Here is a 27,790-nt window from a genome sequence, read left to right as displayed (position 1 = left end):
ATTTGCCCAAGCTCACATACCTAACAGTAATAAAGCTAGAAATCAAACCAATTTTTCCTAAACCTAAAATTCTATCAATGATATTTCAACTGGCTCTCTATCAACTAAAAGTCTAGGCTTTTCTCTAATGCTCCACACTACTGTGACATGGAAGTGTGTTAAGACACTACAGTAAATCGTAGTCGAGGAATTCAGGCCTGGAAGGGGCTTTATCAAATAACTAAGCCAGCCCTCTCTTTGCGAAAATGAGGAAACATGAGAAGCAACTTCCCAAGGGCTTGTTAACAGAGATGTCTGGATCAAAATTCAGATGGTAACAAATTTACCCCCAAATCCCACCTCCAGTTTCATGGCTCACCCAGTAAGTTATGTGCTCCTTTTAAATCTCCTTTATGCATTGAGGTTTTAGTTATACAAAAAACCCTTCCAGTCAAACAGAAGAAATTAATTCAAATATGAAGAGAAAATCAAGCTCCGTTTCAGCATTTCGATGACTATTTCGGGTAGTTCATTTTCCAACCTCTCAGACAGTGGACACAGACCGCTACCCTGATCACCCATTCCAGAGCTTTCAAAGAGCCTTAATTTCCCCAAAGACTTCCTGAGCAAAATGACTGCATGTGGGAAATCAATGAAAACAGGAATGAGAAGGGAAACAAAGTTAAAAATTAGTTGCTTTTTGTTGTCATTGGGGACTTTTGGTCTTCTAAACATTCCTTGAGTTCCTCCACATGAGTTTTTAATACCAATCTAGCCAGAAAAAAAAAAAAAAAAGAAAAAAAAAAAAAAAGGCCTATAAATGTCAGGATACTGAGCAACTCAGTATCTCTCCCCCTCCCCGCTGCTCGCTACCCTCACCGCCGGGCCGCCACCTCCTGCTCCGGAAGCTCCCCGGCGGGACCGCGACCCCCCTGCAGCCGCCCCTGTGCCGCCCCCGGAAAGGCCTCCCTGCCCGCTACCTACCGCTGCCCCCCGCCCCACCCCCACTGCTCTAAATCATCACCCTAGGTTATTTTCTCCGTATCACTTAATCACTACCTCAGACTACATTATTTATTTGTTTACTTGCTTATCATCTGTCTCCTCCACCAGAAGGCAACGCCACGAGAGCAGGGCCCTTGTCTGTCTCACTCAGTGGTATTCCCGGTACCTGGCGCAGTGCCTGGCACGCAGGAGGTGTTCAATAAATACTTGTTGAATGAATGAAGAAAGTTCATGCCTACAAAGGAACTGATATGTAATCCTCAATGAAAAGGTATCAAGGACTCCTACACATTATTGCCCAAAAATCACAGAATCAGAGACTATTATTAGTGAGGTCTCCTACCATCTGCTTCTCCTATGGTCTCCCCAAGCTAGTAAGGGGCTCCCCTTGTTACCAAAGGAGCCTGAGAGGGCAATTCTGGATGGAGAAAAGTTCTAACTTTGCTTGCTTCATCCTCCCTATTTACATTCAGCTATTTCCAAAAAAATTCAAGTTAAAAATATGTGATGTAGCCACTAGAAAATTAAGTCTGACTAACAAAGAGACACAGTGATTAGCAGAATTCACAAAATTAAAGTTCAAGGGCATGTATGTCTGCCAATGATTTCGCCAACAGACAAAGTAAATGGAAATTATGAGTCACCTAAAATCTAAAATGAAATTTAATGCCATCTAGGAAGGGGTGGATATTTATGGGTATTTTGAGGATATACAGGTAAAGTGAGTTCAGAAGTAACGGGATATATGGACAGATACGTAGAGGCTGAATCGAGTGGTAACCTCAGAAATACCAGAACACTACTTCGTGGGAGCTGGCTGTTTTCAAATGCATTCGCCAGTATGCTTGGATCAAGAGAAGGAAGGTCATGAGCTCCCGAAATGGGGGAGTATCTGGGGCAACTTTTAGGTAAAGCGTAGACAGAAGGTGACTCAGGAGGCTGGGCAAGGATCATGGTTTCCTGTGTAGTGTTTCAACTACGGAGGCATCGTGCCAGAATCCCAGGAAACGCACACCCACGACTGGGACCTCACAGCCTGTCCTGGGCAAACACGCGGAGGGATTCCAGATTCAAAGTCAAGCTGTGGAACACACTTGGCATGAATCCAAAAAATCAACCTCACACGTGCCTCTTGGAAAACAATGTTCTGCTAGGGCTTGCTGTAAAAATTTCTTGGGTCAATGTAGGTATTTACAGGGTTTTCCTTCCTAGTGGCACTTATGGGTTTTAAGATTCTTATCTCTTAGCAAAACGCTTTATATAACTGATATTTTGAGATGGTTTCTCTCCTTTGTGTGCACTCTCTGGTGGATGCAGAGGCTGGTGCTCTGACTGAAGGCCTTCCCACACTCATCACATTTGAAAGGTTTCTCCCCCGTGTGCACTCTCTGATGGATGCAGAGGCTCGAGCTCTGGCTGAAGGCCTTCCCACACCCACAGCATCTATAGGGCTTCTCCCCGGTGTGCACTCTCTGATGGATGCAGAGGCTCGAGCTCTGGCTGAAGGCCTTCCCACACTCATAGCATTTATAGGGCTTCTCTCCTGTGTGGACTCTCTGATGCATGCAGAGGCTAGAAGTGTGCCTGAAGGCCTTCCCGCACTCTTCACATTTAAAGGGCTTCTCTCCGGTGTGGACTCTCTGATGCATGCAGAGGTTTGAACTATTGCTAAAGCCCCTTCCACACTCACTACAGACATAGGGTTTCTCACCTGTGTGAACTCTCATGTGAATCTGAAGATGTGAGCTCCAGTTGAAGGCTTTGCCGCACTCGTAGCATTTATAGGGCTTCTCCACCGTGTGGATTTTCTTGTGTCTATTGAGCTTTGTCGTGGTGCTAAAGTCCTTCCCGCAATCGTCACATTTATACGCCTTCTCTCCCGTGTGGTCTCGCCAATGGACATGGAGCTCTGACAGATGAAAGAAACCCTTGTCGCACTTGTCACACTTATGGGGCTTCTCAGCAGTGTGAACTTTCTGATGCATAAAAAGATCTGCTCTCTCAGAGAAGAATTCCCTACACATGGGGCACTTGTAGATCATGTTTCCTATTTGGTATCGTGATTTAGCGGAGAAGATTTCCTCACAACTACTACAGTTACAGGGCTGCTATTTCACAGAGTCTCTCACTTGGCCATTTTGGTGTTTATCTCAGGCTGGCTCTGTTCGGGAGGTTTAAGGTCGGCCTAAGCTTTTCCCTGCCTGTCTTTCTATGGAAGGTTTCTCCCTGCATAGTGCTCCTCACTCGGTATTATTATTGATTAGAAAGTGACATTTACTTCCACGTGAACTCTGTAACTCGTTAACACAGAACTTTCTTTGAGATCCTGAGCTGCCAACATTCCAAGGGGCTCCCAAGGTAGAAACCTTTGCGTTTTTAAGCCCCTGGAATCTTCCTCTTGCAGAATAATCTCGTGCTTCTCACTTGTAGGAAAAGGCCTGCACAGCGTCCCCTGTAGCCAAGGGTGCGATACTGCGTGCTGGTCTCGGTCGCCAGGAGCCTCCCCTTGCAGAGTCACAATGACATCCTGCCTCCTGCACATCAGACAGGAGCCTCCCAGGAAGCCAGCGCCTTGGGTCCAGGTGTGTCAGTCCTTCCTGGTGAGGATTCCCTACGCAGGCGTCACTCCAGCAGTCTTCTGTAACAGAAACATAAATACTTACACTGAAAATGCCTTTCTTGTCCAGAAAATTGCTATGGATTCCATAATTAATTTTATAAACGTGACAGCAGTAACACAGACCTTTTTTGATCGTGAGGAAGGAGTTCTTATCTTCCAGAGAGACGTGTCTCTTGGATTTGCAGGTCTGAAGAAGAGAATTTGTAGATATCATGCTCCTGTTCATAGCCCAAGTACATAATCCAATTACAACCACTTACTGTAATTATCTGAGCAACATCAAGGGAATACTATTGAAAAAGAAAAGAAACCCTCAGAAGACCTGCATGTGAGTATGAGAAGCAGCTGTCCTGCATAAAGGCACAAGAAGGAAAATGCGCTCCACGTGGAACTTCAGAAGGGAAAATGTTGCTTCTGGAGCTGAAACGTAATATTGAGTCACCTCCCAATCCATAGAAAGAATAAATATATGACAGCATCAAATGTCATTCCCTTGCTTAATTGTCCTCCATGGTTTCCTTATGTACTTAAAATCCAAATCCTTAACCTAAAAACCAAGATCCTGCATGACCTTGCCCCCAAGCTCCCCAACCTCACGCGTGGCTTGGTGTGTCAGCCGCCTCTCCCCTACGTAAAGAAGGCCCCTGGCTAAGGCTCTATTTTAATCTCTTATTTGATTCCTTCAAAGCGCAGAGAACTTGTAATTACCTTATTGTTCCTTGCTTCTTGTTCTGTGTCCCGTACTAGATTATAAATGCCAGGAGGGAAGAACTCTGTATGTTGCTCGCTGTTACATTCTGGCAAAGGGGAGGCGGGGAGGCGGGGAGGTGGTTCGGTTAGTATTTGTTGAATGCATCTACAGAGTACTTTATGACACCTCCTCTCTCCTGCAGACATGGCCTGCTTTCTTCTGGTACAGCAGATAAAGGTACATTTTCCAGTGCCTTATTACCAGGCTTTTGATAACCAACGTGGGACAAAATATATACCAAATAGAAGGAGAGGAAACAGAAGAAAATTCCAAAATATTCAATCTGAAATCTTTTGAGGTTTAGGATGCCTTAGCCACCTTTTCATGTCCTGTACTTTATACTCAGTAAGTGATACTTCAATTAATTAATGAAATTAACAGATCTTAAAATAACACTCTCCATAATATGTTTTATACAAAGATAGGGTACATGAGAGATTGAGGAGATTTCTTCAACATTAAAATTGCAAAATAAATTGCACTGTTTCTAGATGGAAGTGTTAGAATAATGAAATTCAACTAGATAACCAAAATTTCAGCAAAAACATATAGTCAATGTCTGAAAAATTATATATGCATCTATCCCGTGACCCAGTAATCACACTTCTAGAGCTCTATCCCAAGATATACTGCAAAATAGGAATGACTGATGGCCCAGTTTATTGAGGTGGTACTTGTCACAGCAAAATTGCCGGCAACCCAAGGCCCGTCCACTGCGGAGTGGCTGAATCAACTATGGGACTTCATTCAGTGAACTACTGCTTAGCCATTTAAAAAAGGGAATGAGGAAGAGCATGATGTACTGATATGAGTGAACCCAGATAACACTGTTCAGTAAAAAAAAAAAACAAAAAAACAAGGCATAGAATAATAGCTCAAACATGCTATCTTTTGTGCAAAAAAGGAGGGGAATATGAATTATTTAAATATTTCTTTACATGATGTATAAAAGTAAACATGGAGAAGGATAATACAAAATGAATTTTTTTATTGAAGTATAGTTAATTACAAAGTTCTATTAGTTTCAGGTGTACAGCAAGTGATTCTGTTATACATATATATATTCCTTTTCAGATTATTTTCCATCATAGGCTATTGCAAGATATTGTGTATAGTTCCCTGTGCTATACAGTAGGTCCTTGTTGTTCACCTATTTTATATATAGTAGTGTGTATACGTTAATCCCAAACTCCTAATTTATCTCCCCACCCCCACTATCCCCTTTGGTAACCATAAGTTTGTTTTCTATGTCTGTGAGTCTATTTCTGTTTAGTACAAAATGAATTTAAATGGGAGGAAGGAGAAAAGAATGAAGTAAAATTTCTCTGAATGTAACTGGTGATGTAGTTTTGACTTTGGAGACATATGAATGTTTATATATTCAAAAAATAAAATTAAATAAACAAGAAAAGCAATCCCTAAATTTTGAAAACAAAATGAAGAAAATGAACCTTAACTTTCAAGTTGGTAACATATCCACAAATGACTTTTGAGTACAGTAGACTGATCATACATACTCAGAGGGACATTCTGTTGATAAATAAAGCTGCAAAGAAGTCAAACTTCTTTCAATAGTTTAACTTAGTTATAATAACAGTGGTGTTTTTATAAAGTAGGATAATGCAAATAAGTCATTACGGTAATGTTGTTAGGAACCAAGATTCGAGGTGAAACAAATGAGATACAAATATAAAATCAAAGGTAAGGAAAAAAATCCTATAACGTAAAATTTGACTTAGAAACATCAGTTTGAATTCATGTCTCTTTTTTTTTTAAGGCTGTCCATGAAAAAGGCCTGGAAGCAATGACAACCGACAGCAATGGTCCCTTCCCTTATAGACCCTTTTCCACCAAATGGCACAGGGTTCCTTGCAGAACGCCTGGTCTCAAGGCCAGAGCAGCACTTTATAAAGTGAGCCTGGGACACCTTGTTATGCCAGGATGTAAGAGAGTCATGGCAAAGGAACACAGATGCCAATTCATGAAGAGACTCCTGCTGGCCAAAAATGGGACAACTAAGCATCACAAGGAATAATGAACGCAATCCACCGAAACACACTAAATATACAAAACCCCCGTGTTCACAACGACGACAAGGGTTGGGGAGGAGCGGAAAAAGAAAGAGAGGGACAGACAGAGGCAGAGAGACAGACTCAAGGCACTAGACTAAACTGAAAGTTATAGGACGCCAACTTTTACCTTTTTTGACACTTGGCAATTAATAGGAAAGAATGAAAAATCCTTCGTCTATGAACTATCCTTCAAGACGATGCAACAATCCAGCTAGTAAACATGCAACCCTAACGAAATGCCTGATTCAGACCACGGTGAGAAATGGGTGAAAACATCAGATGAAAGGCTGATCAAGAACGTTTTACATTTTGAGGATCTGGCTGTCGACCCCTGAACCCACCGATCCATGATGTCAGCATAACTCCAAGGGACAAAAGGAAACACACAGCGTCACCTGAAACATTCCTGCCAGACACGCCTCCAGGACTCATTTTTATTTGAAGGAACTAGGAGGGCTAGAGGAACTACCAGGAAACAAGCAGAAAAATATCAAAATGTGAGGCAGTCCACAGGACAGCTACCCATTTCTGCAACAAGTCAATGGCATGGAAAAAGGGGGGTGGGGAGGGCTGCTCTAGATTACAAAGACTTGAGATAGAACAACCGTAACAGCCAAATGTAACTTGAAGACCTACCTTCTTCAGAATCTGATTCAAATAAGCCAGCTGCTAAAACGGGACAACTGGGGAAACACCATTAGGGACTAGGTATCAGATTACACAAGGAACACTGCTCACTGTATTCGGTGTGATAATGCCTTTGCAGTTGTGTAAACAAATGTCTGTATTTTTTGAGATTTATACTGAAGTTTGTAAGAATGAAAGGACATGATGTCTGAGACGTGTCTTAAAATGCTTTGGCCAAAATAAAAACGACAGACAAAGCAAATGAGGGAGGATTGTTGTAACGGTTGCTTCTAGGTGATGGATAAATGATGAATAAGCTCATCTATCTTCCTTTGCGTATGTCTGTAATTTTTCATGATAACAAAACTGGTTAATGTTGGGAAAACATTCTTTTCCTGCTCCTCTTGCAATGACAAACTGATCCCAGAACCCGGCACATTGCACAGAGGTGAAACTGAGCTAAACAGATGCAATCCTCCAGTGGCTGTGACGTCCCCAATCAATCCTGAGCACGTGAGAATGTGTGCACCGCAGATGTCACTGGAGAGCAGAGGGAAGGTGATGGTGACAAGCAGGGGACACAGGGAGCAGTGCTGCACTCCGCTCCTCCTTCCCTCCTGAGCTAATTAACCGAGACGCCATGTGCTTCTCCTGGTGCCCTCCCTCAGAAATGAAGCAGTGAGGGTCAAGGCATCCGTCCAGACTGGCCTCAGGAGAGGCTGACTCTGCTCAGAAGGGTGGAAACACCAAGCTCAGCGATGTGAAACTCCTACAGTTGTCGTACATGAACTCCCGCCAGAGTTTCTCTGGACGAGGAATCAGGTACTGCCATTCCTTCCAGGTAAAATGCCTGGACACACATGTAAGTCTCACCGCATGAGGGCAAGCTACATTCTGCAGGAAAAAGCTCAAGCAAAAGAACCTCCAGCAAATTTGCCATGTGACCAACCAAAAAACAAAAGAAGGACAAACCACCACCAAGGATCCTCATTGTAGCCTTTCCTAAAATAGCACCTGCCTCACTGCTTCCGTACATACAAAGGAAACTGTAAACCCAGCGAGTAGGTAGATGCCACAGAATTCTACAGATCCCAAGGGCACAATGTCCCCAAGATCCTCTCAAGACGATGTCTCCTATCCAATGTCCCATAAGGGCTTTCAAGGGGACAGCCCATTGTTTGACTGTGAGGCCACCTGGGAGACCTGAGGAGGAAGGAACCTTGCATTGAGGTCACCTGGCACTGCCACGGGCGATGTCCCATCTCTCCACGAGACCTCAGGGGCACCCTCAGCAGTACAAGCCTTCAATGTATATTTGAGGAGAACTTCTCAAACAGGAAGGTTAGAATCCGGCTAAGAAGTGACAGGAAGAAAGCTTCAAGTAGCCCATCTGCCTCAAGTCCCCACCTTCCGTGAAAAGAGCCCTCTTCTCTCCCTGTAGTTTGTCCATTAGCAGCTTTGCCTCATCTAAACCTTGTGACACCAAACAATATCTGAATTTGTACCTATCTCCCGGCACAGCTAAAAGTGAGGGATCAGCTAATAAACAACTGTGGCTGAAATGCGAGGAAGTAAAAAAATGAGTCCTAAATACAAAGAAACTATGCCCTGAGAGAATAAAAGCTCTGGGCCCTGGCACTGGAAAGGGTCATCTGGAAACGGAGACACAGGATTAAGGGGCTGGGAGAACGGAGCTGTTGCCCTTTGAGGGCTGATCGGGCCAAGAGCTCTCAATTCTAGACGCAGATTCAACCACCACTGTGCTCAGGAGGTAACACTACTACTGGACTGTGCTCTGAGGCACCGCGTCTGCTGCAGTAGCCTTGAATTTCCTTGCAGGCAGATATGCTTGCAGGGAGAGGAGCCCACTCGGGTCATACCTGCAGGGGGCAAAGGTCAAGAGGAAGGAACGGGGGCGGGCGGGGGTGGGGGGACACACTGATTTTCTCTCCAAATTTCGGCCTGAATCTCTTGCAGAACTTGAAGATAACAGTCCCTCCACCCTGGGAGGAAGCTCATGACACTGTGCTGGGGAGGGAGATTCTGAAAGTGGATTTTGAAAGAGGATTATTTAAACTACTTCTGTATACGCCTTTCACGTGTTACTCTCTTTTACACAGCTGTCCCCCAAATATGATTCTGCATAGGAAGAAAGGGTGAACTACTTTTTCACAGATTTCTTGTTAAAATGATCCGATGCCTGCAAAATAGAAGGACCCAGGCCGCACAGGGCAGGTGCTGAGGAACGAACAGAAGCGCGGGAGAGCAGGACACCAAGCGTCACTGTCCCACAGGGCCCCGGTGCTGGGCCGACGGGCGGCGCCAGTGTGGCTGCACTCGGAGGAAAACCAACCACCCAACACAGAGGCGCAGGTCGGGAAGTGGCGCCCAGCAGATGCTCCAGAACGCTGGCTCGGATGTGGCTCACACTCAGTACAGGCTGGATGTGACATCAAGACTAACCACCCTGACCCAGCAGGAGAGAAATCCAGTCACGCTCGCCAAGGAGCTGGCAGCCAGAAGCCTCGCCCTCAGACTGCACACGCGCACCAGGCCGGCTGCTGTCGTGTGCTGTGCTGCAGGTCCTTCTACAGTATTATGGTTCCGATAAAGCATTAAATATAAATAACCCCACCCTAGAGTAGCAGACTCTTTAATACATCAGTTAAATCTATGTCAACAGAGATCAAACTAACTTCCTATCTAGAACCAGATCTGCCAGAACATGTGGTTTATAGTTCTGTCACTCGAAGGGATAAGGGCACACTTTCCGGGAAAGATAAAAATGAAACAGAATAGGAAAGAAGACATTCCTATGCCTCCAGCCTCAACCAAAAACCCCACCACCAACTGCAATGGGCTGCACTGGCCATGTGACTCGTCTCCCCCACTTGTAGAGCAGGCATTGTGTCATGGGGCCTGGAGAAGATTTTCAAAGATAACCAAAGTGCCGTAGCTCAGATGATGATGCCCTAGACTAGTCACTGTGAAATATAAAGACTCCAAATCAACCTCCAGTTCTCTTAATTACTGGGAAGTGTTTTACAGGAAGATCTCTGTGTTCCAAGTTGCCCTAACACATGTTGGTTCATGCCATGTTGTTCAGTGTTTGATTTATAAATGATACTCAAGAGAATCCAGCTCACCCAGAAGCAGGCCTAGAAGAAAGTCGTCATTGATGCAACAGCCCTGGAAACTGAACTCAGATGCAGGATCAGCACATGCGTGCATGCAGGCATACGTTCCACAAACATTTAGCACCCAGCATTTGTCAGGCAGCGGGCTACACTCTGGAAGATCCTATGAAGAACAACACAGCCATGGCTTCTGCATTCGTGTGGTTTACAGTCTAGGAGGGGAAGGAGACAGGCCCAGCATCGTGCAACTGGTGCTGTGGCCGACCAGGCCCCAGGGACACAGCTGCACGAAGGGGGGCATCCTAACTAGTCTTTCGTGACACGGAAGACTTCTAGTAAACTCTACTTTTAGACTGAAACCGAAAGGACGAACCGAGTTAACCAGGAAGGGTAGGAGGACAGAGGGTCTTGGCCTAGGGAAGGGCAAGTGTCTAGAGACAACCAGGATGACAGAGCCTAGGAGCACAGGTTCAGCATGTGGAAGGCAAAAGGGGGGCTCTGCCTCTCTCTTACCTCTACCAGATTATGATGTGAAAGGACACTTCCTTAGAATAAAACTCTAAGGTTCAAAATCAAAGGGGAGTGGGCAGCAATGGAAAAGGATGTTCCATCTGGAAATGAGAGGGGAGGCTTTCTAACTGATTTGTAGCTTCTGCTGTGGCCACCTCAGCCGCAGGAATCCCCCCTCAGAGCCTGGCCAGTGAGGGAGTGTGGCTCATTCCCACGGGACCAAGACAGAGCCTGCCTGCGCGTCACAGCCTGGAACAGGGTGGGGAGCATACAAAACTCCACTCACCCGTCCCTGCCACTTCCCTTTCCACTGCAACCGTGACTCCACATCTCCCGAAATCATCATAAACCCTGCCAAAGGATCACCTGCTAGAGCAGTCGGAAGACTGCATGCCCCCTAACGGGCCAAGAATATGAAAAGGCTCCAGCCTCACCCAGAAGTCCTGATCGCTAGAAAACATTCCAAGAAAAAAGAAGATTCCACTCTTCCTCTATACACGTCGAAGCTACAAAAACCTACCGTCAATCCGACAGCACGATCCTGAGAGCGTGAGTCTCCGTGCAGCGCCAGTCCCGCGTCCCCAGCTGCCCCCACTCCTTCCAACGCTCAGCCCCCTCAAAGCCGCCCCTCAGCCCGAGAAGCAGCACTTTCTGCCAACCTTTGTTATCCTGCAAAAAACACACACTTTCCAGCTCTTCCCCCAACAGTGTGACTTTAAGCAAGTCACTTAAGCCTAAGACTCAATTACCTCAAACGTAAAAGAGAAATGATACTCGTATCTATCTCTCGGGGCTGTTACGAAAATGAAATGAGACAATGCACAAGCCTAGGCTCCATAAACTCTCCCCCTGTCCTTCCCTCAACTCGTTGAACATCGGGAAGGCATGCTGTTTACTGGAGGGTGGCTTCAGGAACCTGCAGTGCTCAGCCGTCAACCTGTCACCTCCCAGCGTCCATACCCTTTCCTGACTGCACGCTCACTTCCTGTTCGGGATCACCTCTCCCTGTCTACGCAGCACTGATGGGCCAATAAATCAGGGTGCTCTATCCTCCCACAGTGAAAACCGAGTCCCCAGACCTTCCCCTCCTGAGTTGGGGAAAATGCTAATAAATACTGCCTACAGAATGACAAAGAAATTCTTTTCCCTAAAAATTCCTTTTTTATCCAATTTCCTAGCTCAGAGTAAGCTGGGTTTGCCGTGGTATCCATCTTTTCCTTCTTCTCTGTCCCTGCTACGCACAGAAATGTTACAGTATGCTCTAAAATACGTCCTTCACATTCTGTTTTCCTCACTCACTCCAGGTTCAAGGCCTCTCCTACAACACACTAAGCCAAGAGCCTGACAAACGGCCTCGTTCGCCTTAAAACCATGCTCCAGCCAAGCGCGAGAAGTCAGGTGCCTTCTGGGGTCCGGCAGGGAATATAACCGTGTGCTCTTGTCCGGCTTAAGACATCAGGGGCTGGGGGTCCCTCCCACCTACTCCCCTTAAAAGCATTCATTCCTACAAATAAAACGTCAGCAGGCTGAAATCAGCCCACCAGCCACAAGTTGAGTCTCTTGCAAAAAACCCAACTTGTGAGCACGGGACACTGAACAACTGTCCAACCTCGGGAAGCTCAGCTCTTTCCAGTTACTGTCGTAGACCAGCAGTTCTCAAAAACCAAGACTCTTGGGGGTTCCAAAACCCTTATAAAACAAGATCAAAATGATTTTCAAAATAATAGTAAGATGTTGTTTGCTTTTTTCACTGTGCTGACATTTGCATGGAGGATGCAAAAGTACTGGTTGGTAAAACTGCCGACTCCTTAGGCTCCTCACACAGAACCCTATGGCAGAGGCACCAAATGATACGGTAGTCAAAGTATTCTTCACCTCCAGGGGCTCACAGTAAGCAACAGTTTCACTTAAGAATATCCTTGAAGAAGCAATAAAAAAATAATTTTATTAAATCTAGACCCTTTTATTATATTTATTACATTTATGTTAAACATACTATGTTTATTACTTATTACATTGATATGAAATCCATACAAATATATTTTTAATGTATATTCATCATATTCTAGATTAAAATGGAAGCATACCAGGTCGCATACCCAAGTGCAATGGTTGCCTAAAGGAAAAGCACTTGTATAAATGTAACTGAGCTGCAAGCTGAACCGCCTCTTCTTTTCGACAGAACATCATTTTTACTTGAGTGATTACACACTTGCTATGCAGACCTGGGTGCTGGGCAGACATCTCAGATAACAGGAAACTGATGGTATTTATTGCCAACTGTCAAATCCGAGCTTTCAAGTGAAAATTGGGATTTTGGAAAACTCCTGTCACCATGAGCTCTCCAGCTTCCTGAGACTTGAAGACTTTTCTGATGAGACTGACAGCAACGCTAACCGTGAATTTCTGATATTACATGTAATGGAACATATGAACATTTTCAGGATCTGCAAAAGGTGAACCAATGTTGCCCAAATGACCAATGTGTCAGGTAATAAATCATTGTGGGTAAAAGATCTATTCAAAGTACAAAAGAGACCAGGGATTTTAACATAGCACAGTACAAAAGGTTCACTGATAGGATTGCACATTGCAACTAACCTGTAGGAACCTACCACTTGTCAAGTTTTGGTATCGTGTCACAAATGAACTCACAATTACCTGAAAAGGCTACTGAAATCCCTTTTTCAATTCTCTTGTCTGTGAGGCTGGATGTCTTCATCTACTTCAGCTAAAACAACATATTGCCAGAGATTGAACACAGAAGCGGATGTGAATATTGCCACTCTTCCTACTAAATGTTTTCTTGTTTTAGAAAATAGCTATTTTTCATAGAAATGTAATTTGTGTTAATGTGTAATGAGTTTGTCATTTTTTAATTAATTTTTTTGTAAAGTTTTAGTCTTCATTTCTATTATAAGTGTCAATGCCCATAACCCACACAGACAGAAAGCTCTTTGAGGTCCTTAAGTAACACTTCTTAAAGCGTAAAAGGATCCAAAGACCAAAATGGGGTTGAGATTCCATCTCAAAGCGACTTTTTTTTTTAAAGCTGAAAGTATGTGAACAAACTGTAAGATGAACACTTACTTATAGCTAGTAATTTCCATCATCAGCCATCATTATTCTGGTTGTAAGAAAAATACCCTCCAAATTCCTCTACAATAACCCCAAAGTCAAGTTTTGTACATGAGAAGACTAAAAGATGAACACTACAAGAAATAACTCTTTACCCAGAGAGACGTTTTATAAAGGATTCAGAAATTATCCCATTAGGCAGAAGCTACTAATGTGTCCCTCTAAGACCTTGATTTCGGTTCCAAGGCCTTGTGATTCTTATTATCCTATACGGTTCCCCCTGGACATAATGGATGTCCCTGTTCGTGGAGAGAGAACATGGAACATGTCCCCAGCATGGCTAGGAACTCCTCCTCCTCACAAACCATCAGGAAGTCCCACAAATCAACTCACTCAGATATTAATTTGGCAGTGGTATGCTAAGGAACCTCTGCTTGGCCCTTTTCTACAGGCCTCGGCAACAAAAAATAAATGGAAAGGCTGTTCAGGTCCCCGGTGCCTGCATGCTGCAGAGGAACAGGGCTAAGAAGTTCAAGGCCACGCCCCCCCCACCCCCCACCCCGTGTGCTGCAGGGACCTGGGCACACAACAGAGGCAGCATCTACCTCCTTGTTCATCTCACTACACCTTCAGAAAATTCCAGTCTCAACCACACATAACAGGGTACAGCTGACCTAGATACTCAAGGTCCACAGGCCCAGTCCACCTCGTCTTTGCTCGGCTATCTGTCTCAAAACAACTTAATTACAGCAGCCACTTGTAACGCATCGATTAGGACTGTGAATGCCAAACCCACTCCATTTTGCTCCTACCTCACCATCGGTCCTTGAATAGAAGATATTAGCGGCCTGGAAGACACCCGGGCTGGTTGCCCAAAAGGCCCTTCCTATTTCCCCCACTTTTCCCAATACCTCACTCCTCAAGCTACCAGGGCCGCCTTCCTCATTACAGTCCCTCTGCACGTGCCCCGGGCCACGTCTACGGTAACGGGTCACAGGGAAGACCACCTTGTAAGGCCCCAGACCTCTCACCTTGGTGGCTGGCTTCCCCCAACACTCTACGGCAGCCACAAAGGCCTCCAGCTAGTCCGCTCCCCACACTTCACCTGCCCTCGCTGACAACCCCCTGCAAGGCCCCGCTGCGGGGCCACTCTCCTGAGGTGTGCTTCTCACTCTCAGAGGTGAGGACGCAGGCTTCCTCACCTCCCGGGCTAACTTAGGAACGGGAAGCTGGAGGCAGTCCGAGCGAGAGGGGAGCCTCGCTTACAGCGGCTCCAGCGCGCAGCTCTCTCCGGGGCCTCAGTCTCCTGGGGCCAAGCCCCTCTACAGCAGAGCGCCCAGCCTCAGAGCACAGTCCAGGCTTCTACCCACCTGGGGGCCAGTTCAGGGGCGCACGCGCGCTGCACCTGCTCACTGGACTACCGCACGCTTCGGAAAACCACAGGGGCCTCAGTGCAGGCTCCTGAAACGGTCCGTCAGTCATGGCCACTGGCTGCCATTCACGCGGCATCTACTCAGTAACCTGCCCTAACCCCTACTCCAACACTCCCTGACCTGGCGCTCAAGCAGCACGTCCTGAATCCACTACTGATAATCAGCTGCCTCAGTAATTTATAGGGACCATTTCCCCGAGGGTATTGAGGTCAACTTTTTAGGTCAGTCAAAGGAGTTTCTGACTCTGAGCAGGAGTCTCCAACTCAACTTTAATGACAACAGTGGATTTTACATCACTTTTGATGCCTTCCTCTCTGCTTCCCTGCCACCAGTTGGTGAGAAAAGACTCCAATCCAGTGTGACCCCTGAGCACTAGAAGACAACCCCTGACACTGGCTCCCTCAGCCGCTCGCCCAGGATCTCCCAGGGAGGCCACCTTATCCCTACCCCAACCACGTTTCCTACTTGGGGCCCCACGTGTGTGGGCTCCTCTCTCCCCGCCCCCTATTCCTGCCCACACGTCCTGAGGCCTTACACGCTAAAAGTCCTAGGTTCCCTGACCTCGCGCCTAATAAAGTTCTCAACGGCTAAGGATCTGGGCTCTGGGTTTTAATGATCCGTAGGGAAGAGAGCTGCTTTCCTCCTGTCCTTGGGACAACTGCTCTTCGTGTGACTTGGTTTAATGACTCCTAATGGAAAAAAGATAAAAGACAAAAGAAACCGCGCCTGATTTTTCTTTAACTAGAAATTATCTCAGAGACTATGAAATTAGGTCTGGAGAAGGGCAACAAAAAGTATGGAGGGAGTGATGCCAAGCTTTCTTCTGAGTCTGAGAAGGAAGTCTGAGAAGGACAACTGCCTGTGTGATTACAGTGATAAAGGATGACATAGGTATATTCTCCTCAGCTTCCCTCCAGCCCAGTCCTCCCACAAAAATGACCTATGGAATGACACAGCGGGGCGTGAGCCTGGCTCTGCCGCTTGCTGTGTGACCCCAGCTGATCTAAGACTGATCTGTAAAAATATGGATAATCGTGTCTACAACCCTTTGCTGTGATAATTAAAGAAGATAGTAAGTGTGAAAGTACTTATCAGAGTGCCCACAGCTTGGCTGAAGCCAAATAAATGTGTTTCCTTATTTCCCTTATTTTGACTAGTGCATGACACACTCCTTCATTTGCCAAGAGGGTCATCTCACAGGCAGAGGCCTCCCAAGACCCGACGGTGTGTCTCCCAGTAATTACGGTTCCTCCTCTGCTCCAAGTCAAACGCTGCTTTCACACCTTCGTGTCTATCTCCTGCACCTCCCGCTTCTACCCAGCAGTTTTTCCTTCTTGACTCTCTATTCATAGGATTGTCTTAAAATCCATCTGACTGCAGTGACATTTCCTCACACTCTGGACTCCACCACCACCTGTTTCCTGCTCTTCGACACTGTACAGAGGAATGCCCAAGGAATGGGACAGAATGTGATTTGCTTCACTGATGGCCCCTATGTGAGTACCACATATAAGGCCCAAGTTTACCTTATCTATCTAGTAAATGTGTAACATCTATATACATTAGGAATCATAATAATTTGCTGGGTGGAACACTGGGCTTGCAGTAAGAAGTTCTAAGTTCAAATTCTTGATCTGACACTGAACAGCTGTGTGGCCACAGGTCACTCATCCTCAGCCTCAACTCACTCATCCAGGAAATGGACAGTCAGACCCACTGTTAGTCATGCAGATGCTCACGCCCGCTCTCATCACGGGGCTTAAGGGCCTCTGCCTCATTCTGTCCCCAGGAAGGAGCAGCAATGACCGGGAAGCAGCAGGAGGTATGGGCGGGGGGACTGAAAACAAAAGCTTTTCGGGACACAACAAGGATGCTTAGAGAGTCGATGCACGTAAGCACTACAGCCTGTAAGACAGTGTACCCTTGCCTGCATAACCTGCCTTTTCCTGTCCCTTCCCTTTGGCTGATTCTATTGGCTTTGTCTTCCTCAGGGGACCAGCCTTTCCCAGCTGGGCCAGGGGATTCCCCCTGCTCCAAGGCCCGCAGCAGCTGGGCAGGGGCCGGGCCGGGCCGGGGCAGGGCCGGGCCGGGAGAGCAAGCACAGCAGGCTCAGGTCAGAGGAGCTCTAATGCGCAGCGAGAATGACTCTCATTTATCAGACTTGATTCCTCCTCGTACTGCTGGAAGAGTAAGACCTACAGGGACAAAATCCATGTTCGGATTTTGGACAAAATCCAAAAAAGGACCAGAGACTAGAAAGCTCAAGCCACCCTCAGGGAGAAGCAAAGGAAATACCTGAAGGTCACACAGGGCCTGGCCAGCTAAAGGAAGGATACACACAGACTGGGCCCAGGAGACCGCGACAGAAATGAAAAGTGGATTTTTAACAGGACTGTCCCCAGGGACGCTGGGATTGGGAGTATAACAACAGTTGGCAGGTCAGAAAATTAGAGATTTGGGATTCTGTTTTTTTAATGCATTTTTTAAATTGTGGTTAAAAATACATAATAAAATGTACCGTCTTAGCCATTTTTCAGTGTAGAGTTCAGTAGTGTTAAGTATGTGATGTGCACATTATTGTGAAACCTCTCCAGAACTTTTTCACCTTGCAAAACTGAAACTCTGTACCCACTGAACAACTCCCCCTTCCATTCTGCTTTGTTTCTATGAATTTGACTACTTTAAATATCTCAGATTCTGGCTATTTTTATACCTGGGTCACAACTTGTAACTTGTTCTGTTTGGCAAACCAAGGTAAGTACGTATGGGCGTGACAGATCTGTGGAGCAGGCTCGCTCAGGAAGCACGAGCGAGAGCAGCTAACTTCCTACAGCCATCCAGAGATAACCATAATCCTACAACTGCATAAGCTATGGCCATCAGAATTCAGGATTAGCATGGATAGAAATGCATCACCACCCTACTCTCAAAAAGAGCCAGGGAATGGTTATAAAAAACAGTGCAGAACTTCAGCGTTCAGGCTTTTGACTTGGTAGGACTAGCACCTGAGGGTGATCAGTGGCATTTTGGAAACGTACGCTATTAAAGACTACTAACAAATGTGGCCAGTGGTCTCAGCGAACACTCCTCACCTCCAGGAACTCTAGGCAGAAATGTGCATAGGACTGAACCAGAAATACAAAACACATGAATACTTCATCATTAGCTAGGTCTGTGAACCCCATTCCTGATGCAGCATTCCACAGCGGGGCTAGATCACATGGAGAACTCCTTTTCCCTCTGTTAGTGGTAACCTTGAGCTTGAGACCAAAGTAATTATGGGCAGAACAGGAATTCATGAACTACTAGGCCTGTATCTCAAGTCTTACTACTCATAATAAAGGAGGCTGGCTGAGGGGACCCAAGTCAGCACCAGAGAGAATGAAGCCAGAAAGGGACAGAGAAGAGAGAAAGATCATTTGCTGCCATGCCCACAGGTAGACTCGCCCAGGCTTCCAGACAGGGCCGTGGCCTGGAAGTCAATCCAGCACCCGGAGGAAGAGAGGAGAGCAGCCTCTCTTCCCCTGGGCTGGTCAGGAGCAGCCCCAGCCTTCCCACCCTGCCAAGCAGAGTCAGGAAAGAGAAAGACACCACACCTCCCCACAGGCTTAACCTTCTCACTGTGCGCAGTAACTACACCCACTAGGACAGAGGCCACTGAAACGTCCTTTATCTCACTGAGTCAGTTCTCCTCGTGCAGGAGGGACGTGAAGTCAGGGCAGGGAGAGGCCCAGAGCTGAGAACTCAGCCTCTGGCAGTGAGGGGAAAAGATGAGAAGCCACATGCCCCAGGCCAACAACCACTGAGACAGGGCTCTCCTTCCTCTTGCTGCCCAGCTCTGCGTGGCAAGGATGTAAAGTTTTATCCTGAACGTGAACCACAGCGATCCAGACTGCGGGTTCAACTGGAGTATTTTGGATTTCAGCAATGACCAAATAAAGAGGAACAAATACCTGTTCTATGTAAAATATATGTTGTCTTCTTGAGTCAAGCTGAAGGAAAAAAAAATTATTAAAAAATGATCACAAATCCAAAGGCTCAAAAGAAAATGAAGGAAAAAAATGCTTGTGCTGGAAACATGCTGCTCTCAGAATCGTGTCTGCACAGACTGATGTAACAGAGTCCCCGGTAAGAAGACTTTCAGGAACTCATATTTAAGGAGAAAGCTGCTGTTCAGACTTTGGAAGAAAACACCAGAAACTTATGGAGTAACAAACTCAGCTTAAAAACAAGTTGTGAAGACAGGACCAATGGGAAAGAAAACCAGGAGGGCATCAGTCTAAAAAGTAGGTTTCTGGTCCAGAAGGCCTTCAGGACAGCAAAGGAAAATGGAAGAGAGAGAGTGAAGATTTAATAACCAATGGCTTACATGAAATTAAGAAAATCGAACTCCAGAGGTACAAAGAGGAACTCCAGATGGGACAAAGATGCTTCTGCTGTCTTCAGAGTTAAGGAAAGTTGTCTAAGGGCTAGAGACCTCAAAGCCAGAGAGAGGCAAGCGCTTAAGAAAAATCATGAGATAGGGAGACTTTCTTCCTCACTGAGTCCAAAAGGGAACATGCTTAGAAAAAACTCCAGAGACAGTTTCGGTTTAGAAATAGTTGAGGGCGATTCTCCATGGAGGAAAACGGTCAAACAAGGGGATCACTTACCACAGTAACAGAAGTCAAAACCCCCAAGACATTCCAGAAGAAGAGGCAGAGGCAGGGCCCACAGTGGCTGAAGGGCAACAAAAGCCTCGGGATCCTGCTGGGTTAGAAACATGCAGAGAGAAAAGTAGAAGGTTTGTATTATGGAGAATTTAGGATCACAAAGTTTTTCGAAGAACTGACTATTATAAATGTAGGGTCCCAGCTCAGAAGATAGGTAGACCCACTTATATTTAGGATTTATATAAAAATATGGAATTCAAGGCCTGTAGGGCCAAAGAGAGGATGAGAAAGCCTGAGAAACTCTAGAAAGGAAATTCCAGGCAAGCCTGCACAACTTCCCTCCAAGATATAGGAATTCTAGTATCATAAGTAGCCTCTTGATAGGAACTTTATCCAAACTGAGTTTTAGGTTCACACTGGATACTGAGTAACTGACTCGGATTGGCTGGAACCCTAGAGAGTCTAAAATCAATACTGTTTTTCTCACTTATTTTCCAGGTGAGAGGCTGCTGAAGGAGCAGAGACTAGAGGCAGGTTGAACGAGTTCATATCCTGGTTTTACCATACGCTAGCTGTGCAACCTTCACCTAAGAGGTTAAGAGTGCGGTTAATGGAGATAATAAAAGGCACCTGACCTTGAAAGGTAACATTATAAGGTAGTTTAAGGGTTAAATAAATTAACGCATGACAAGTATTTAAAATAGTGCCTAAAAAATGTTAAGGGCTCAACGAAGATTAGCTATCATTATCATTATTTTATTTATTCCATCTACTTCCTCCCCTCTCTGCTATATTCTAAAACTGCTAAGAGTAGTTTGGGTATAGATTCCAAGATCTATTTTAAAGTTCGGGGAACATCACTTTTCCTTGGGAAGTGATAACACATTAAGGGAGTTAGGGATCAAACTGCTGCCATGTTAACATTAGGATGCAACATTCTCCTAAATTTGGGGAATCTAGGGACGGTGCTAAGTTACTATATGTCTATATAGCTCCCCAGAAATCTGGGGGGAAGGAAACATGCAAATGATATGAGATTGGAGTTAGCCAACTCTGCTAACAGCTATCTGAAGCAGCTCTATCATTTCAGCAGAAACCACTAACATGAGAAATGGAATCCTACAGACTGCCCTGAGTGACCCTGCAACATCTGAGACTGAATCAAATGGGGAGGAAAAGGAAAAATGAAAATGCTTTCAATATATTTAGGGATTTTAGTTTCTAAAATGGGAACAAAGGGTTGACTCAGAATGAAGGTTGTTAATAGGATATACTTTAAAGGGCAGGAATTTCAAATGGTTTTGAGAGGGGGCCAGGTTTTTTCTTCCTTGCTGAATTACACATGCCAATCATGGTGCCTGCAAATCCTGCAAATGGGAACGGCCTCAGCTTTAAGGATAGGCCCAGCTGCTGGAGACCATATAACCACTCCATCTCACCTCACCACAGCGTCTTAGACTAAGTGCAGACACCTGACCCATGAGCTTAACAGTGACCTCTGCTGTGGCCTGGAATAACAGTAAAAGCTGCAACAAAGTTGTATTCCCAATCTCTCTCTCTCAGGAATCTAAACAATATTGAAAATGAGGTGATTAGCCAGGAGAGATGAAGCTGAAAGGTTACTATGTACAAAGGAACTGGAGCGGTCATGAGCAATCACAGCAAACCAAAGTCATGAGGAAGTAGAATCTCTAAGTAAGGTAGAGAAAAGACAGATGGGATAGGAAAAAAGAAAACACCAGATGGCAGCAAGAGGAAAAAGACACAAAGGAAAGACAGCTGCCTTGAGACCCCACTGTCGATAGGAAAGACTGCTTGTCTCTGAGCTGCCTTAGTTAACGACAGTTTTCTGGTCCAGGCGCATCCTTACGCCATATCCCGTTTCCTAAAATGGAATGGATCTCTGCTCCTTGCAACAGAAAATCGCTAACTAAAACAGTTACTTCAGCTTCCCTGAGGATGGAGTTTTCCCATGAGGCAGCTCGGTGCCTCCAACAAACAGATTCCTGGCAAGTCCACCCCAGCCAGACGTGCCTAGACATCCCAACAGAAAGAACAGGGGAGTCTCATCCCCTAGGCTCCTTCGGCACAGGCCCTAGGGCTTATGAGCATCTCAATGGCCTACGAAAATGTTTGAGACCTGAAAAAAAATATTTATTGGCTGTAAAATATGAAAAGAAAATCATAAAATCAAAGTTAATAAATGTTTAATGTCTACAACTAGTCAAATGAAGCTTAACTCACAGTTTTGTATAAGCTAATTTCATGTGGGATGTGGGTACATTTTTTTAATACGTTTGATATGTGACATGGTAAAGGCCGCCGAAGATAAGAGCGCTGAGGCCTTCTAAGGACTGCAAACCAGTCCCGCGGAAGGAGACATGCTTGGGTGTAAGCTGGAACCTGCCCACCCTGCCCTTTGCAGAAGTTTACACTTAAATATTATGCCTTACTATTCAAAACTGAGCAGTCTGAAGTTAGAAATCAACCCTCACCTCCCAAATTTAAACATACTGTAATTTTGGTACTCCTGAATTAGGAGTCTATTATTTTTTCTTAATGTAATATTTTACAAAAATGAAGCCAAACAACTTCTACTAGCCATCCTATTAGTTTTACCAAAAAGAAGGGAAAACATGTTATTTAGGCTACAAATGGTCCTGTATGTTTGAAGGACATCTGTCAGAAAAATAAATCAAAAATTGGTCATATTTACTGTCTCCTTGTGCAAGAGTCCCCACGAATGTCAGGAACAGATCCAAACATTCTCTCCCATTTGGCCAGATTCTTAATCTGAGAAAAATAGGAGGTAGTTCAGAAGTTATACGAGATTTAAATCTTATACCTGTAAAAAAGCAGAAAGGCAAATATAATTCTCTTTCCACAGTCACTGATTAGGGCTCTCACTGGGTGAGCACAGAGAAGCTCACCGTCTGCTCCAGCTACGGCCACTGCCCTCTCCCCACCTTCTCTGCTGGCCTTCCCCGCACACCTCCACACTTCCTGGTCCTGCCCCCCTGTACACCCACTCCCCCTTCTATACCCCACCCCCATGACGCCTCTTCTGCAAAACTGTTCCCTGGGAGTTCCCTGGCAGTCCAGTGGTTAAGACACTCCGGGCTTTCATTGCCGAGGGCCCGGGGTCCAATCCTTTGTCAGGGAACTAAGATCCTGCAAGCTGTGTGGTGCAGCCAAACACAACAGAAAAAACCAAACCAAACAAACAAAACCATTCCCCTCCTCGTCAGAGCTCAAGACCAGACCCTTGCTCCTGTTTCACTCTTTGACTCTAGTTTACACGCGTCTCCTCCGTCCCCAGTTCCCTGCACTTTCTCACCTCTCCTCAGGCCTTGCTGAAGGCATTGACCATTTCTTTCATTCCTTCTTTCTAAACACAAGTGTCCGCTAAAGGTACATCCTGACTCCATTTTTTTTTAGCTCAACCACCTGCTTGGCTTGAATGAGAACCATTTCCATGATGACAATTCCACATTCTCTCATAACAGGAATATTTCCCTATCACCCCACAATGAACTGAAAATCACTAATTTGCCATATAAAGTCCCTATAAAAGGCAACATCTTCCCCCAACAAGTCTCCCAGGCTGGGAGCTTTAAATCCAACTCTCTCCCCCTCCCCACCCTACACATCTTTCCATTTCATCTGATCTCTGCTTATTTTCTCCTCTCAGCATTTAAACCAACGCAAAGCCTCTTCCGTCTTAAGGAAAACCAGTATTCAATCCTATGCCTTCTCTAGCTGCCATGTTCTCTCTCCATTTCCCCACCCAGGCTTCTTCAAGACTTATTGTCCCGACTTCTATCGCTTCACTTCCTACTTACTCCTCCACCCATCACTACGCCACTAAAGTTCCTCCCGGCGCGTTCTTCCTCTCGCAGGACACTGCCTTCTGTGACTCCATTCTCACCACGTACGGTCTTCTTCTCAGCCTGCTGGAGACTCCTGCCCCTCCCGAATCGCCAGTACTCCCGAGGGTTCCAGCTGGGCTCTCGCTGCCCCCCACTTACACCCCCCCACCCCAGGCCAGCCATCCAGTCCACACGCTCTCAACGCGGGCTGTTCAAGAGAACCTTTTGTAGGAGCTGTGTTTTAACCGTGCAGAGTGCCTCCAGAGGGCGCTCAAACACTTGCTCAGAAATCTTCACGGCCATTTACACGACAGCATTAGAACCTGAAACGAATTTCACAGTGGATTACTACCTCTAACTCGTTGCTACGCAGCATGAAGATCTGTACCACCTGCTTTCTGCAGGTTCCCTGATCCTAATTGTGAGTCTGGGGGCTTATCACAAGGTCCTAATCCTAGCATAATATAGAGATAAAGTAATGTTACTGCATATTGGTTAACTAAAAACCTGACTTATGTTTGCTGGCCGATGCCAAGTATTTTGAATCACTGAAATATTCTTAAATCCTATCAAGCTTAATCCTACACGTTTGACACGCACATCTAAAAATAATTTTGAAAGCCAGAGGGACATAATGGGGTTTACTCTGAAGGAAAGGGGTTCAGATTATTTCTATGAATTGTTTTATCATTTACCTAAGAGGCAAATGAATTGTTTTATCATTTACCTAACCTCTCTGGGACAGACGTTTGCTCTGGATTTAATAAGGGCTTCCTCACAAGATTTGTCACAATACTGCGGAAGGCGCTGCAAAATAAGATGTGGAAATAAGCTATGATTATTTTATGAACTTGCAGGTTATGAAAAATAAATGAGCTCTAGAATAGCTTTACTGAATTTCTTATAGCAGGTGACACAAGAGACAATGCATATTCTAGAGTTAGAATAAAGCTGTAGAAATGCTTTCATATTAGCAACACAAATGACTGCTTTTTAAAATCAAACTTTGAATTCTTCTGATAACGTCAAAGTTAAACTTCATTTTTCTGAAAATCTCCCTTCTTCCAACTTCTGTCCAAATGAGTATCCACCATAGCCACTGGTTATCCATCTTGCAGTTCTCCCAATTTGGATTAGCTGTGGTAATTCTTTAAACTTAAACTAAACACTTTGATTTGCCCAATCTAGTTTCACTCCTTATCCCTTTATCACATCTGTGAACATTTAAAACTACTGCCCCTGCCAGTTCTGGGAACTTCCTCCTCAGCTGCCAGGAACCGCCCTCTCCTGAGCCCCTCCTCTGCACTCACTGCCTGGCGAATCTGCCCCTGTAGGCCCTGCAACAGTGAACCCAATCAGCTGGGCTGAACCAATCAGATGCTCTTCCCTGAGAGTTTAGACTCAGGAGGTGGAAAGTCTGGGTCTATAAAGTGAACTGGCAGGGACCGTGACTCAGGAGGGACAACGGCAGAGAGAGCAGCTGCACTGATTCCTGTCGACGTTCCAGCCACCACTGGGTCTCAGCCAAGGAACAGCCTTGTATGCCATGGTAGCCTCCTCAGAAATCCCCCTTCACTTAAGCCATTTCAAATGCATTTTCTTTCTTTTAACCAAATGTTCTCTAAGACATCCTCCTCCTCTCTAATGAATTCTTTTGAGAATTTAAAGGTCTCCCCTACTTTTTCCTTGATGGATCATGCCCCAGCTTGCTCTGGGCTCCTCCTCACTCTGGTCTACACAATCTCACCCATCCACGGTTTCCATGGCAGCTGTGTGGTGAGGACACTGTGAATGATTCTCCAACCTCTATCTATACTTCTGCTACAGCCTGAATGTTTGTGTCCCCTAACTCCAGTGTGATGGTGTTAGGAGGTGGGGCCTTTAGGAGGTGATTAGGTCATGTGGGTGGAGCCCTCATGATGGGATGAGTGTCCTTATAAAAGAGACCCCAGAGAACTCCCTCACCCCTCTGCCACGTGAGGACACAGCGAGAAGATGGCATCTATGAACCAGGAAGCAGGACCTCATCAGACACTCAATTTACTGGCACCTTGATCTTGGACTTCCCAGCCTCCAGAACTGTGAAAAATAAATATTTGTTGTTGTAGCCACCCAGTCTATGGTATTTTGTCATAGCAGCCCAAATTGACTAGGACAACTTCTAATGGCCAGGTGGGCACCTGCGGATGGATGCAGACCTAGGGCATCCCTCTGCCTACGTCCTGGCCCACCTCTGTGTGGAACGACCAGTTTGGAAACATCAATAGAAATCGCTCCAATTATTCAGCAGTACTGACAACAGGATGACTGACTATAGGACCACCACCTGCTCAAAGAGTCAGAGTCTAGCCCAAAAGGCAATCACAGTATTACCCAAAGACAGGGTCATGCAGTCTTAACTCCATATAAAAGACATCAACAGTCCAGTCTAAGCTAGACAGATACCCCAATCTTAAACAATATATAGATGTGTAATTATATTCCAAGAAAAATTTACCACACAGAAACACTGATTTTTTAATAATGGATTTATGCACAGCACCCAGTCATTCATATAACAAAGCATGTATCTGCATCATAAAATCATTCTTTACAAATTCTCTCAGGAAGATCCTACATGTCCTACAAGCCCTATACACTCAGCACGTCCAAAACTCAATCTGTCATCTCTTCACCAAAGCCAACTCTGTTCTCAACTATAGTAAATGGGTCCACTAGTCTCTCAATTGCCTAAGTCAGAAACCTGGTTACCATCAACCCTCCTCCCACTCACGAAGTTCTGTCACTCTATCTCCTCAATTCCTCCTGAATTTATCCACCCACCTCACCTACATTCAGCTGTCATTCAGGCCACCGTCTTCCCCTGGAACACTACAAAGCCTCCAGGCTTGCCTTCCTCTAATCCATTATCCACTGTAATGTAATCTTCCTAAAATGCAAAATGGATTGTTTATTACCCTGCTTAAAGTTTTTCAATGGGTTCCATTAATTCTCAGTGTAATTTCCAAATTTATTCATATGGCATATATATTTTTTTTGTTTCTTTGTTTTTGGCCATGCGGCATGCGGGATCTTAGTTCCCCGATCAGGGATCGAACCCGTGCCCCCTGCATTGGGAGCGCAGAGTCTTAACCACTGGACCGCCAGAGAAGTCCCAGGCTTTTAAACTCTGATCAGTGTTAGCTACTATTTACCTCTCCTGGTTCATCTCTCACAGCTGCCCACTCCAATTCTAGCTCCAGCCAAACCAAACTTCTTCAGACTTGCCAGGTTTTGTCTGCTCCTAGGCCTCAACCACTCCCCGCCGCACCCCCCAACGCTCCTTTGAACTCTGGGCCCTCACACTTGCTGTTCCCGCCATTTACCTTCGGGGCTCACCTTCTCTAGAAAGCCTCCCCTGACTTGCACCCCTACCCTCAAATCTGGATCATGTAGGATACCTTCTTACGTGCCCCCAGAGCCCTTCCGCATCCGCAGCGTTCTCTACACTATCCCACTTCCTCGGCCCCCAGAGCCCTTCCACGTCCGCAACGTTCTCTCCACTATCCCACTTCCTCGGCCCCCAGAGCCCTTCCACGTCCGCAGCGTTCTCTCCACTATCACACTTCCTCGGCTTTGTCCTCCACTAAGCCACATGCCACTTCACGTCCACAGAACCTACCACAGGTCCACAGTTAACCCCTGGCAAGGGGACAAATGCACATGCCTCTAGGGGAACCCCTTCAGCCTCACCTACACTGCATACCCCGAGGTACCCTGAGCTCCACTCTGCCGAGTCACTTGCAGGCCCTGCATAATAATCAGGCTCTCAGTGCTTCTGCCCTGGGTCCAGCTGGCTAAGTCCTACTCATCCCGACTCAGTTAAACGCAACTTGCTCTGTGACTGGATCTGTGTGTTAGGAACACAAAGAGTTAACAAGAGTCAAACTAGGAAATTCCACGGCCCATGTTTTAGGTTTCTGCATTTATTCTACAGTTACAAGAAATGAGAACTATTTTTATTCTGCATATTGTTAAGAAGCAATTTTCCTCCAAAAGTTGGAAGCGACAAAATTCA

The 27,790-nt window shown here is 45.6% G+C and overlaps 1 protein-coding gene across 8 annotated transcripts in view; it reads right to left on the bottom strand.

Moving 5' to 3' along the window:
* Positions 1 to 986: 986 nt before the first annotated feature.
* ZNF664 (zinc finger protein 664) overlaps positions 987 to 27,790 on the bottom strand; it is a 34,342-nt gene continuing 7,538 nt past the window's right edge. For 3 of the 8 annotated variants that reach the window (XM_061169414.1, XM_061169413.1, XM_061169419.1), the window contains exons 3-4: positions 3,728 to 3,791; positions 987 to 3,622 (exon numbers count right to left, since the gene is read on the bottom strand). In XM_061169414.1, coding sequence (XP_061025397.1) covers positions 2,241 to 3,026 — 786 coding nt within the window. In that variant the 5' untranslated portion in view covers positions 3,027 to 3,622; positions 3,728 to 3,791 and the 3' untranslated portion in view covers positions 987 to 2,240. Of the gene's footprint in view, positions 3,623 to 3,727; positions 3,792 to 4,312; positions 4,402 to 19,864; positions 19,962 to 27,790 lie in introns of all 8 variants that reach the window. The other 5 variants (XM_061169417.1, XM_061169415.1, XM_061169416.1 and 2 more) reach the window with 5 other exon arrangements.

Source organism: Eubalaena glacialis, chromosome 15 (genome assembly GCF_028564815.1).
Source record: "Eubalaena glacialis isolate mEubGla1 chromosome 15, mEubGla1.1.hap2.+ XY, whole genome shotgun sequence".
Taxonomy (NCBI): Eukaryota; Metazoa; Chordata; class Mammalia; order Artiodactyla; family Balaenidae; genus Eubalaena; species Eubalaena glacialis.
This window is presented reverse-complemented; position numbering and strand designations above follow the sequence as displayed.